The sequence below is a fragment of the Bubalus kerabau genome, chromosome 16 (assembly GCF_029407905.1).
Source record: "Bubalus kerabau isolate K-KA32 ecotype Philippines breed swamp buffalo chromosome 16, PCC_UOA_SB_1v2, whole genome shotgun sequence".
Lineage (NCBI taxonomy): Eukaryota > Metazoa > Chordata > Mammalia > Artiodactyla > Bovidae > Bubalus > Bubalus kerabau.
In genome coordinates this window covers 12280356-12295230 of record NC_073639.1, presented here as the reverse complement: position 1 = coordinate 12295230, position 14875 = coordinate 12280356, and the positions used below count along the sequence as shown (strand labels likewise).

Genomic DNA, 14875 nt, shown 5'->3' with positions numbered 1-14875 from the left:
CATTATCTGAAAAATTCTAGGTAGGTATTATTATTATTCCCCATTTAAACAATGAAGAAACTGAGTCACAGAATGATTAACTTCGATGAGGTTTTCCAGCTAGAAACTGGGAGAGCCAGAATTCTAACCTCATTAGAGTAATTGCAGTAACTCCAATGCCTTCACTCTTAATCACTGTGCTATATGGCTTTAAAGGGCAAGACTTCAGGTGGTACAAGGTACATACATTTATATATATATATATAAATACTACTATTATGTATTCTACATTTTATAAGTCAAATGGATTGAAATCATGACTTTGCCTTAATTCCTATGTTCTAATTTCCTGTCCTTTTTCCTTTAAGAATAATTTTTTATCCTAAAAAAAATTAACTGGGCAACTTTAAGAGCCCAGTAAATTACCACACACCCCAGAGAAACCACAAGTTCTACATTATTTCACAATTTAAGCAACATTCTGTTATTAAACAGATCTCAGTGGCTGTTTTCAGACATTCAATGAAGCTGTCACTTACGAGAGTTATATGTGGAGAAAAAGCTTTGTTGTGCAAATGTTTAGACTATAGCCTCAAAATGAACTAAAAAATTGACAAGCATAAAAATATATTCATTATTTTTCCATCCAAGACACAAAGCCAGGACCATACCTCAGTTATGGTAAAAACTCATGGTAAAAATCAACATTTTCCATATTTTGCTAATAGCTTACATAAAATAAGTTTATGACCAGAGAGCTTCAGATATTTCTGCCCTTATTTTTTTTTAATGTTGCAATTATAAAAGAGTGGTTTAGCTTAAAACAAAATAAAACAAAGACTTCACATACAACAAAACAGGGATGAAATTTCCATTCTTATTGGATTAAAAATACATTTCAATTTAAGGGAAAAAAAGAGCTACCCTGCGGCATTTGGAAATAATGATTTTTATTGCAATTTTTACACTTTTAGCCAGTTCAACCTTTAGATTTCCCATGATGTTTATGGGTATTGAGAGACTTAGATCATGAAACTAATAATCTACCCAACAATTTGCTTTTAAAACATATGAAAAACACTGTATAACATTCTACTTATTTTTATGGTATCTGTGCAGTCTCCATGTAATTCTGATTAAACAAGAACTGTAAAAGTACTGGGTCCAGTGCTATCCTTTTGTATGTTTATATTCACTGCTGTTATTATTATATTTTCCCAAGTTCTTTTTTCTTTTATCAGTTATCAAGTTTTAGCCTACTGTGTAGAAACAGACACATAGAAATATATAGAAGGATATTCCATTCGAGTAGCTTCCCCTTTTATCTTCACTTATTTATTCATTTAACAAATGTTTGTTAATGCCCAATATGTGCCAGTCACTGTGATAAGCATAGGAATTCTTTAGCTTCCAAGAAGTTATAGTTCTATTAGTACTGATAAATATTTTAGATATTTCAGAACATTTTTGCACAGATAGAATCTTTAGCAAATCTCAAATTCCATCATGTAGGGATCTGCCCATTCTGCAAACCCTCTAGTCACAATTTCACAATAATCTATAGCTAGTAACTGGGATTCTCTCAACAAATGTTTTAGAAGAAAGGTCTTCCATCTTTTCCTTAGCACTAAACAAACAGTGGTTGAGCCCCTGTATAGTAAGCTCCACAGGTACAGAGAAAGAAGACTCATTTCTAATTTCAGATTAGAGCCATGAGAATTACTGAACCCTTCAATGGACTGATACGCCCCCTACAAAATGGAAAGAGACATGTGATTTACCTGAGGTGGATGGTATTTGAAAACAGAGGCTTTCATCAACTTTTAGGATGATCCTGCTGTTGCTGCTGCTGCTGCTGCTGCTAAGTCACTTCAGTCGTTTCTGACTCTGTGCAACCCCAGAGACGGCAACCCACCAGGCTCCCCCATCCCTGGGATTCTCCAGGCAAGAACACGGGAGTGGGTTGCCATTTCCTTCTCCAATGCATGAAAGTGAAGAGTGAAAGTGAAGTCGCTCAGTCGTGTCCTAGTCTTCGCGACCCCAAGGACTGCAGCCCACCAGGCTCCTCTGTCCATGGGATTTTCCAGGCAAGAGTACTGGAGTGGGTTGCCATTGCCTTCTCCGAGGATGATCCTGAATAAACGCTAAAGTAAAGTGAAAGTCTCTCAGTTGTGTCCGACTCTTCGCAACCCCATGGACTATACAGTCCACGGGATTATCCAGGCCAGAATACTGGAGTGGGTAATGGTTCCCTTCCACAGGAGATCTTCCCAACCCAAGGATTGAACCCAGGTATCCCTCACTGCAAGCAACTTCTTTACCAGCTAAGCCACCAGGAAAACCCAAGAATACTGGAGTGGGTAGCCTATCCCTTCTCCAGCTGATCTTCCTAACCCAGGAATCAAAGCCAGGTCTCCAGCATTGTAGGCGGATTTTTTACCACATGAGCTACCAGGGAAGCCCTGAAGAAACCCTAAATGTCACACAATTTGTAGAACTTCCACTGTGTAGAAGCTTTCAAGGGTTATCACATTTCAAGATCACTATCTATTAAAACTATTTCACCCACTGGATCCTATATCATAAGAGGAATTTTTGACAGCATTTATCTCTTCACATACATACTCAATTCTAGACTCAACTGAGACCTACACATTATTCTACTACTCTGAGGCTTCAAATTATCTGATCGAGCCTTAAAAGAATTTAAGCTATGGACAAATACAAACAAAAATTTTAAACAGGCCTATTATGTGTTCAAGATTCTGATATTATATTCACAAATACTAATAGTTTGGTTAAACACTGGTTGGATTAACAAAAATGCATTTGATGAACCTCCAGTTGATGCTTAAATTCTTTCTAAAGTAATTCAAACAAATAAAGGCTAGTAAAATTATTGTTGGATAAAGCAAATTTTAAACAAGAGCGCCTTGAGAACCCAATAGAGTTTATCCTGCAAATTTCAAAAAATGTATTCCAACATCAATGCTCCACTCTACAAGAAAAGTTTTCTCTTAATGACAGCCTGAAGCTCAAGACATGAGTAACAAATTAAAAAGAGGGAAAACTACAAAATAGCTTTCTTTGAATCAATAGCCCCCAAGTCATCACATAGCTGACCATGTTCCAAACAGATTTTCAGTCACATTTAACAGACTTTTAGAGGTTCATCTATATTTTCTTTTGAAGAAATCTTAATACATATTTTGGTAAACAACAATAACTCAACTATAGAGAAACATTTAAAATTCTAAGAATGTATCCTTATAATTTTCTAAAACCTTCAATATTTACACACATTTAAAAAATCCAATCTCTAAAGTTCAAATAAAGGAGCTGAACATTAGTTAGTACTAGTTGTTTCTGAAATCTCTATCTTGTGATACATTATTTGAAATGAAATATAAAGGAAATGACTGTTCAATACTAGCTGTGTGCGTCTGCTTTTTAAATGAATACTAAACAATGAAGAATCACCATGTTGCTACTGCACTTAGGCAGTGAGACTCACCATGCTCTTTCAGCTGCCCCATGGAAGAGGAGGTCATGGGTCGTAAATGCAGGCCAAGGTTGAAGACCGGGAAGGCAGAAAAGGAGTCCAGCTTTCTGTTTCCAAAACATGAAGTGAGAGCTTTGAGTGACTGACTAGCCCTTATTTTGTAACACAAACTCCAGAATAATGTTGCAAGATTAGATACTAATCAGAGAGAAAAGGACTTCTCTCCTATCAACAGAGACTCTGACTATGCTATCCTTGTGCCCTCACTGCAGAGTAAGGAGCACACAGAGTAAGGAGCACACAGCTGGCCCTCTATAAACAATCACTATTGAATGAAAGACAAAGTAATACCAAATGTTGCTGCCCCTGAGCAAAGATAGTATGTAACTTTTGCTTTCTAAAAGAAAAACTCTAACAAAAATTAGAAAACAACACACATCACATCTATTTCTTCCATTTTGCAAAGATTTTAAGTAACATGTTTTCCTATTATGACTTGGAGAGCTTCAACCAAGTCAGCTGAATCAAAAAATGAGTAGCATGCAGAAACTTTGGAAAATGGAAATAAACAAAAGTAAGAAAACAAAAATTACCCCTAATTCACTACCCTAGTAGTGTGAATAATAATTGCAAAGCTTTAAATTCTTCCTAAGAGTTGAGCACTATTCTAACTTTTTATATGTCTTATATTTAATACTCAAAACAAGCCTCTGGGTATTTACTATTATTATACCCATTTTATAAAGGAAGAAACTAAAAGATTAGGGGTTAGATAGGCTACAGTTCAGATTACTCCAGTTAGAAATGGATGGAGTCAAGATTTGAATCAAGGCAGTGGGATTTAGGGAACTAAGTAAACACCTTATTACTATCTATCACCAACTCCATTTGTCACAATTAACATGTATAATATACTCCACACTTATGTTTAGGTGTACCTAAATGTACATGAACGTTTTAGCTTATTTCTTATATTTGACAAAATACAATTAATGTATTTCCTTGTAAATGTACAAAGATGCACACCATTATTTTGGCCTAGAAATTCTAGACCAATTTGAATCCAATTTGAACAATTGGATTGTTCAAAATCCAATTTAACTGAATGGTATTGAATTCAATTTGAATTCAAACTGAATCAATTCAATTTGAACTGGAATTGCTAGTTCAAAAATTTTAGAAATGTTAAACACGAATTTTTAGAATTTTTTTTTAATGTTTTCCTTTTTTTTTTAATTTTATTTTTAAACTTTACATAATTGTATTAGTTTTGCCAAATATCAAAATGAATCCACCACAGGTATACATGTGTTCCCCATCCTGAACCCTCCTCCCTCCTCCCTCCCCATTCCATCCCTCTGGGTCATCCCAGTGCACCAGCCCCAAGCATCCAGTATCGTGCATCGAACCTGGACTGGCAACTCATTTCATACATGATATTTTACATGTTTCAATGCCATTTTCCCAAATCTTCCCACCCTCTCCCTCTCCCACAGAGTCCATAAGACTGTTCTATCCATCAGTGTCTCTTTTGCTGTCTCGTACACAGGGTTATTGTTACCATCTTTCTAAATTCCATATATATGCGTTAGTATACTGTATTGTGTTTTTCTTTCTGGCTTACTTCACTCTGTATAATAGGCTCCAGTTTCATCCACCTCATTAGAACTGATTCAAATGTATTCTTTTTAATGGCTGAGTAATACTCCATTGTGTATATGTACAATAGCTTTCTTATCCATTCATCTGCTGATGGACATCTAGGTTGCTTCCATGTCCTGGCTATTATAAACAGTGCTGCGATGAACATTGGGGTACACGTGTCTCTTTCCCTTCTGGTTTCCTCAGTGTGTATGCCCAGCAGTGGGATTGCTGGATCATAAGGCAGTTCTATTTCCAGTTTTTTAAGGAATCTCCACACTGTTCTCCATAGTGGCTGTACTAGTTTGCATTCCCACCAACAGTGTAAGAGGGTTCCCTTTTCTCCACACCCTCTCCAGCATTTATTACTTGTAGACTTTTGGATTGCAGCCATTCTGACTGGTGTGAAATGGTACCTCATAGTGGTTTTGATTTGCATTTCTCTGATAATGAGTGATGTTGAGCATCTTTTCATGTGTTTGTTAGCCATCTGTATATCTTCTTTGGAGAAATGTCTATTTAGTTCTTTGGCCCATTTTTTGATTGGGTCATTTATTTTTTGGAGTTGAGCTGTAGGAGTTGCTTGTATATTCTCGAGATTAGTTGTTTGTCAGTTGCTTCATTTGCTATTATCTTCTCCCATTCTGAAGGCTGTCTTTTCACCTTGCTAATAGTTTCCTTTGATGTGCAGAAGCTTTTAAGTTTAATTAGGTCCCATTTGTTTAGTTTTGCTTTTATTTCCAATATTCTGGGAGGTGGGTCATAGAGGATCCTGCTGTGATGTATGTCAGAGAGTGTTTTGCCTATGTTCTCCTCTAGGAGTTTTATAGTTTCTGGTCTTATGTTGAGATCTTTAATCCATTTTGAGTTTATTTTTGTGTATGGTGTTAGAAAGTGTTCTAGTTTCATTCTTTTACAAGTGGTTGACCAGATTTCCCAGCACCACTTGTTAAAGAGATTGTCTTTAATCCATTGTATATTCTTGCCTCCTTTGTCAAAGATAAGGTGTCCATATGTGCATGGATTTATCTCTGGGCTTTCTATTTTGTTCCATTGATCTATATTTCTGTCTTTGTGCCAGTACCATACTGTCTTGATAACTGTGGCTTTGTAGTAGAGCCTGAAGTCAGGTAGGTTGATTCCTCCAGTTCCATTCTTCTTTCTCAAGATCGCTTTGGCTATTCGAGGTTTTTTGTATTTCCATACAAATTGTGAAATTATTTGTTCTAACTCTGTGAATAATACTGTTGGTAGCTTGATAGGGATTGCATTGAATCTATAAATTGCTTTGGGTAGTATACTCATTTTCACTATATTGATTCTTCCAATCCATGAACATGGTATATTTCTCCATTTGTTAGTGTCCTCTTTGATGTCTTTCACCAGTGTTTTATCGTTTTCTATATATAGGTCTTTAGTTTCTTTAGGTAGATATAGTCCTAAGTATTTTATTCTTTCCGTTGCAATGGTGAATGGAATTGTTTCCTTAATTTCTCTTTCTGTTTTCTCATTATTAGTGTATAGGAATGCAAGGGATTTCTGGGTGTTGATTTTATATCCTGCAACTTTACTATAATCATTGATTAGTTCTAGTAATTTTCTGGTGGAGTCTTTAGGGTTTTCTATGTAGAGGATCATGTCATCTGCAAATAGTGAGAGCTTTACTTCTTCTTTTCCAATTTGGATTCCTTTTATTTCTTTTTCTGCTCTGATTGCTGTGGCCAAAACTTCCAACACTATGTTGAATAGTAATGGTGAAAGTGGGCACCCTTGTCTTGTTCCTGACTTGAGACGAAATGCTTTCAGTTTTTCACCATTGAGGATACTGTTTGCTGTGGGTTTGTCATATATAGCTTTTATTATGTTGAGGTATGTTCCTTCTATTCCTGCTTTCTGGAGAGTTTTTATCATAAATGGATGTTGAATTTTGTCAAAGGCTTTCTCTGCATTGATTGAGATGATCATATGGTTTTTATTTTTCAATTTGTTAATGTGGTGTAGTACATTGATTGATTTGCGGATATTGAAGAATCCTTGCATCCCTGGGATAAAGCCCACTTGGTCATGGTGTATGATCTTTTTAATGTGTTGTTGCATTCTGATTGCTAGAATTTTGTTAAGGATTTTTGCATCTATGTTCATCAGTGATATTGGCCTGTAGTTTTCTCTTTTTGTGGGATCTTTGTCAGGTTTTGGTATTAGGGTGATGGTGGCCTCATAGAATGAGTTTGGAAGTTTACCTTCCTCTGCAATTTTCTGGAAGAGTTTGAGTAGGATAGGTGTTAGCTCTTCTCTAAATTTTTGGTAGAATTCAGCTGTGAAGCCGTCTGGACCTGGGCTTTTGTTTGCTGGAAGATTTTTTATTACAGTTTCAATTTCCGTGCTTGTGATGGGTCTGTTAAGATTTTCTATTGCTTCCTGGTCAAGTTTTGGAAAGTTGTACTTTTCTAAGAATTTGTCCATTTCTTCCACGTTGTCCATTTTATTGGCATATAATTGTTGATAGTAGTCTCTTATGATCCTTTGTATTTCTGTGTTGTCTGTTGTGATCTCTCCATTTTCATTTCTAATTTGATTGATTTGATTTTTCTCCCTTTGTTTCTTGATGAGTCTGGCTAATGGTTTGTCAATTTTATTTATCCTTTCAAAAAAACAGTTTTTGGTTTTGTTGATTTTTCCTATGATCTCTTTTGTTTCTTTTGCATTTATTTCTGCTCTAAGTTTTAAGATTTCTTTCCTTCTACTCTGCCCATCAAAAAAGTATAGTCTAAAAGGAAAGTCTGTGACTGTCCTATTTTGAGTTTTATAGTTGGCATAGAGTAGATGCTCACTAAATTAGTAAATCAATGAGTGATTTATAGGATCCATTAGTCTAGTTGTCACTCATGTGGTTCACGATTATGCAGTTGGCCAAAGAACTGAGATATCCCTTATATGACAAAATCATATTGTCAATGGAAAATATGAGAGGTTTGAGTATGCAGGCAGCTTTGCCAAACTCCATTTGAAATTCTAGAATTTTATTTATATGCTACCAAGAATGGGGCCAAGGTACATAGTTGTAGTTTGATTTGCTTCCTTAAAACTGCTGCTGCTGCTGCTAAGTCACTTCAGTCATGTCCGACTCTGTGCGACACCAGACATGGCAGCCCACCAGGCTCCCCCGTCCCCGGGATTCTCCAGGCATGAACACTGGAGTGGGTTGCCATTTCCTTCTCCAATGCATGAAAGTGAAAAGTGAAAGTGAAGTCACTCAGTCGTGTCCGACTCCTAGCGACCCCATGGACTGCAGCCTACCAGGCTCCTCCGTCCATGGGATTTTCCAGGCAAGAGTGCTGGAATGGGGTGCCATTGCCTTCTCCTTAAAACTAGACCCTGGCTAAATATTTTTACATAAATCTCCAAATTAGAACTATTAATTGCATTTTTCAATGATTCTCTATTAATGAAAGATTCTGATAGAAGCAGACAAAAATTCATCCACTAAGCAAAATATTTTATAAACATTAAGATGAAATGCCAGAGTTGTTTAACACAAATGTGAAATGACATGAGGGAGTCTATCATTATTTTATAATATCCTCATTCTGTTATTAATTAGAATAACCTAAATACAAATACTCATGTAACACATAAGAAACTCCCACTGATCACAAAACTAGGGGAAGAAGTTGAGGCTCATTTGCCTAAAATCATAGAAAACATTTACAGAAATGCAGTTGTCATACCTTCAAATGTATCAAATATTATCAAGTAAAAAAATTAGCTCTAATAGATAAATGCATAATAAATTTCCTTGATGGAAAATTAATATTTAGAATGCACTCACATTTATCATTGTTGTTGTAAGAGTATTTAATGTATAATTAATCTTTGAAGTTAGGATTTAAAGGTACATTGAAGAACTTCATTTCCTTAAACCTAAATTTGAATATGCAGAAGTATTCAATTGTGTTTTCCTTTGCAAGTTAAACATAGAGAAATTTGGGGGGGAAATAGACATTTATAAGATTCTATCATATTTCTTCATGTATTTCATAAGGAATTTCTTTTGCTGGGCCGATATTTTTATGGTCCACCTAAAAATATTATGGTTCATCCTTAAAAGTTAGTGTTTTCTAAGGCATCTTCTGGGGAATTAGAAGTAATTCACATACAACTCCTGTCACAGGACTCTGTTGGAGCAGAAACTTTTCCAGAGTCTTACAAAGGGTTATACAATTTAGCGCCTTCTCTGCATTGTTAACAATCTCCTACCGGATTTCCTGACTGATTCTGTTTTCCTTTCTGTCCTTTATAGCCTCGTGGCTCAGTTACTTCTAACGTTTGTGAATGAAGCTAGCTTCAGCGGGTAGGAAACACATTACCCCCACTTGTCAGCTGTAAATAAAGTCAAGGCACCTCCGGCGGATTGATGATACTCAGGGTCTGTGTGCCCCAAGCTGTCACTGAAGCACTTTTAGTTTCAAAAGGTGTTGACCTTCCTCATTAAGCAAGACATGTTTTCATTAAACATGGAATGTTAGAATGTCAAGAGACCTTTATCTTTACCAATTTCAGAAGAAACAGTTCTTAAGGAAATACTCAACTCTCTTGAGAAGACATGCTGAAAGATATTAAATGATCAGATTTATTGTTAATGAGTGCTCCAAGTATCCCTAAATTCTTCTTCTTCTTCCTTGGATCACAGCTCCATCTAATATACTAAAAATGGTAGCTTTTCAAATTAGCTCCATTTAGCTTTTCTAGTTTTAAAGTTTACCTGAAATTCTCAACTCTGGTTAAATTGCCATATTAACTACTCTTTTATCAGGCAACACTGTGCTACTCTAACCCAGGTCTTGGGTTAACTCAAGTAAAGGCAAAAGCTTTAAACTGGTAAATTTCCTATATAAATCATTTATTTTCTTTTGTAATTCATATCTTCTCTTACCATGGGTAAAACCAAATCCTCATTATTAAAGCTATGCATATATTTCACTCTTCCAAATTCCCATAGTATTACCTTTTACTTCTGAGTAAGAAACTTGTAGTGCTAAGCACATCATGCAGGTAAGTTTTAGAAGAGCCAAGACATTCCTTACAGCCATAGCAACATTTTCTTAAACTTCTATTACCTAATACCCCACATTTCTGATCATGTTATATAACGAATTAACATAAAACAAGCCACTGAAATATACATCTTAACAGAACAGCATTTACGTTCTACAAGTATAAATGTTCTTACAAAATGTGCTGAAGAGCCTTTAAAGTTTCTATCTGTAGCTTCAGAGCCAAAACTTATGTACACAATTGTAACATTATCCCAAAGGTGATGCTGCTATTTAGTGGAATAATTCAGAAAAGTAACTGACCCATCTCCAGACACCTTTGGACAGCAGAAGCAATGCTCAAAATTCCTGCCTTCAAAGTATGCTCTGTAGGATCAGCCTCATCTTCTGTTAGAAAACACACTAATTTTAAATTATTATATTAAAAAGGAAAAATTATCTTAACTCTGCTTCATAATTGCTGCAGATTAATTATTAAAATTCCAAACTTATGTAATATTACCATAAAATATGGCATTTTTCTCAAGAAAGCCACAAACTGGATTTGAGCTTATGCACTGTAAAACCCAGATGGTTTGCTTAACTATTCAGACATCCTCCAGTTCAGTTCAAAAGTTAATTGAACTGAAAACTAAAATTTTGATAATTGATGTTCTTCGAGGTACTAAAGCAGAAGGATAAATTAGCCTTATGTACGGGGTGTTAAAAAACTTGAGAAACCATGACAATTGGTCAAGAAATACTAGCAAAGAAGAAAAGTGCATGTTGTTTATAGGTTAGCCAACTACACCTTCCTTACCTGGTCTTTCCATGGTGCAACTGCTTCTCTTTCTCCATTTTTTTACTCACTGACTCAATATTAGTAACTATTTTATCCAGTTTAACTTGTTCTTGAATTTGAAAGAAAAAAGAACATTTTAATTGTATACTATTAGTTTTCAAGGTCTAAGTGCATGTTTTTAATTAAATTGCAAATCACAGATTTTTTAATAACAGGTACAGTATTTTTCAAAAAAATTACTAATAAAAAGATAGCCTAAAAACACATTTGAGTGTCTTTTTTCACCCCATGCTCCTCAGATGTTTTGCAATTACTAAAATTTAGGACTGCAAGTATAGAGTAAATGAACTGCATATATCAGAAAGGAGATCGCTCCCTTTGTAGAGAAATGTCAGCAAGAATACAGCACAAACCAAGAATACAGTCTCCTTTATACATATCAGTATTATGGTCATCCTTATCTTCATAAGGCTTAGCTTTTATAGGAGAGCCTGCTATTTCAAAATAATTTAGCAATCATTAGTTAATGTAATAGGAACACGGAGAGCTCCAGAAATCTCCTCCATTTGCTAGAAAGACTTAAATCCACAAAAGCAAAGGTTCTGCATTAAAAAAAAAAAAAAAATTAAGTTCTTAGAGTCTAAAAAGAAACTTAAGATAAATATTTTTAAATACTTATTACTTTATATTTTATTCAGATAATGGGACTAACATAGTCCTAACATATGGGGCTAACAGTTTGAAACTGTGCAACAAAATATTGTCATATCTATTAAAGACCTTCTAGTTAACTAGTTCAGGTATATTAAAAAGATATTAAAGATACAGAGAACATATGAGATTAAACCCTGTTTCAGAAATATTTACAAATTAGTTGGTACATCAATGCTAATGAATAAAAGAGCACACTAGACAGCATTATATAATTTAGATTTAAAATGTATAACAAAGACCATACAAAATTCGGAGAAATGGAAAACAGAATGCTAATATTTACTATTCATAATATATTAGGGGTGTTGGTTAGCACTTCTGTGGATTATCTCACACTTAAACCTGAAAATTGGATTTTTGGTGAATTTTTGTGATTATTCTCTTTTATTCATCAGGAAAGCAGTTTACCCAAGATCTAAGTTTTAAAAGTGCTAAACCAGGGATCAAACCCATTATCCTTGACTGTAAGTTCACCCTTCTTCACTCTGCCCTACCACCTCAGCAGGTTTCATGAGGGTGCTTAATTATTGATTATTAACAGCAATTATTATCCTAATTATTAGTAATTATTTGTGTTACAACAATTATTAGGTGCCTAGTAATGGGAAAAGGATAATCTCTGCCATGCTTACATTGGAGGGTGATATAGAGCTCAAAAGATACACTTCATACAAAGATAAATGGCAAGTTGAGAAATACATTAAGGTGAAAAAGAAAAAATTAAAAGTTTGAGTCTTAAAAACATAACATTTAAAAATATTTGCCATACATCAAGTGTGCTAATTGCTGTATATGGATTATCATTTTTTATTCTCACAACCACCCCGTAAGTTAGTTATATTATTGTCTCCATGTTTACAGATGAGGAAACTGAAGCAGAGAAATAGAGATGAACTTTTCTAAGGTTATACAGCTAGTAGTAGGCAGAGACAATATTCAAACCCAAGCAGGCAATTCCTAGAACCTGCATTCTATCCATGGTATCCAATGGGTATGTTTTTATTGTACTTATTTAAGGAATACCTACTGAGTGTAAATTGCCATACTAACTCATAGAGAGGCGAGATGTAGAATATAGTGTTAATAAAACACTGCCATTCTCAGTGGACAACATGACTAACATGAAAATCACTGCAGAAAAGTGAAAGAAAGGAAAGGTCATGAGATGTGCAACCCATAGATCTAGAGGGTGAATTGTAGACGGTATGGGAACTAAGCCTGTGCTACTACAATAATTAATAAAGCAAAAGATATGCCTATTTTGTGAAAAAATATTAAAAACTTAGGGAATTATCCATTTAATCACTAAAATGAAAGCCTCTATAATACCATTAAACTAAGTCATGTTAGTTCTGCATCCCAAATAGAAAATAAGTACAATTATACTGCCTAAAAAAAGTATAGAGTTGTCTCTCTGTTCACACTGTCAGCTACGCCAGTAATCTCATTGTATCTCACCATTCATTTCACCCAGGGTAGGCAAGACGAGAAGGGGGACGCTGGAAGAAAATTCAAGGCGCCTTAGAAACTGCAGACATGTTTGCTCTCTCCTCACTGGCGTGGTAGCTGTAGGAGCTGCTTCTGCTGCTAAGCCGCTTCAGTCGTGTCCAACTCTGTGCAACCCCATAGACGGCAGCCCACCCGGCTCCCCCGTCCCTGGGATTCTCCAGGCAAGAACACGGGAGTGGGTTGCCATTTCCTTCTCCAATGCATGAAAGTGAAGAGTGAAAGTGAAGTCGCTCAGTCGTGTCCGAGTCTTCGCGACCCCAAGGACTGCAGCCCACCAGGCTCCTCTGTCCATGGGATTTTCCAGGCAAGAGTACTGGAGTGGGGTGCCATTGCCTTCTCCGAGCTGTAGCAGCAGACATGCTGTATTCTCTCACAACCGACCCAGAGAACACAGCCATAACGCAGCCTCAAGGGCTTTTCAGGTGAAGCTTATATATGTTTACAGAACAAACGAGGCCTGTGCCAAAGCGGGTACACCATGATGCACATGCACAGTGCTATAAGTGATCTCAGCTGTTACATAACCATGAATTTACAACACAATGGGGTGAGAGCGCAAGGTCATGGGGCAAGAGAGCCTTACCACCGCCATCTTGAATAATTTGCTCTTTCAAGACAAGAGCTAAAGGAAATTTCTAAAAAGACAACTAAAGCATATGAAAATCCTACAGTAGGTAAACCTTTAGATGAGGAACAAGACTTACTGTATGACTTGGGGCAAATTATAACATCTCTGCTGTGCAGAATTGCTTCAGTAGTGTCCAGCTTTATGTAGCCCTATGGACTGTAGCCTGCCAGGCTCCTTTGTCCATGGAATTCTCCAGGCAAGAATATTGGAGTGGGTTGCCATGCCCTCTTCCAGGGTATCATTCCAACCCAGGGATCAAACCCACCTCTTCTGCGGCTCCTGCTTTGCAAGCAGATTCTTTACTGCTGAGCCACTGGCAAAGACCATAACTTCTTTGAGTTCATAACTATTCCCTCTATGTAAAATCTAGTCTCTCAACTCTAGAATTTCACTTCTGAAACATAAATTTAAATCACTTCTGTAAAACAATTAGCAAGAGACAGGGAGACTAGGAAAAGAAAATACTTGTAAAGTGGTGAATATTTGGGGTTTCTGTAATGAAAGCAAACAAATGAAATATAAGGCATTAACACTTACAACCAAAGGCCTCTAGTCCTCAACACTATTTTCCTTGCTCTCCTCAGAGTTCACCTGAAATCAATCATCCATTCAATTCACTTGTGACTACTTCACTCGCCTCCTTCACAGGCTCATTCTTCTTTGACCACATCCAGCTGTTGTGTATGCCCTACAGCTCGCTCTTTGGCTGCCTTCTAAGCCTTTACATGAAGGGTATGGTCACTCCCAAGCTCTATTTATCATGGAAACGTGGATGCCTCACAAACTCTCAGTATCCTGCTCAGACCACTCTCAAGTGCCAAATTTCAATAACTTACCATGTCTATATGCATGTCCCAAAGACATTCCAATTGACATGTTCCTCTCACGATTGATGACACCACCATCCATCCAAAAACCCAGAAGTCACCTCTACTGTCTACTCGCCCTCAGCTTCCTAGGACAATCAATCATCAAACCCCTCCTACTGTTTCCACTCACATTGCCTCAACATAGACTTTGACCATCTCTTCTCTGGGACACCAATAGCTTTCTCACTTGGATTCCGA

At 36.3% G+C, this 14875-nt stretch overlaps 1 protein-coding gene across 1 annotated transcript in view; it reads right to left on the bottom strand.

Annotated features, from left to right (window-relative positions):
* LOC129630300 (IQ domain-containing protein M-like) overlaps window positions 1-14335 on the bottom strand; it is a 267840-nt gene extending 253505 nt beyond the window's left edge. Inside the window, exons 1-3 of the mRNA XM_055550802.1 lie at window positions 13885-14335; window positions 10976-11066; window positions 3494-3588 (exon numbers count right to left, since the gene is read on the bottom strand). Of these exons, the coding sequence (XP_055406777.1) occupies window positions 3494-3588; window positions 10976-11013 (133 nt within the window). The 5' untranslated portion in view covers window positions 11014-11066; window positions 13885-14335. The remainder of the gene's footprint in view (window positions 1-3493; window positions 3589-10975; window positions 11067-13884) is intronic.
* Window positions 14336-14875: the final 540 nt, after the last annotated feature.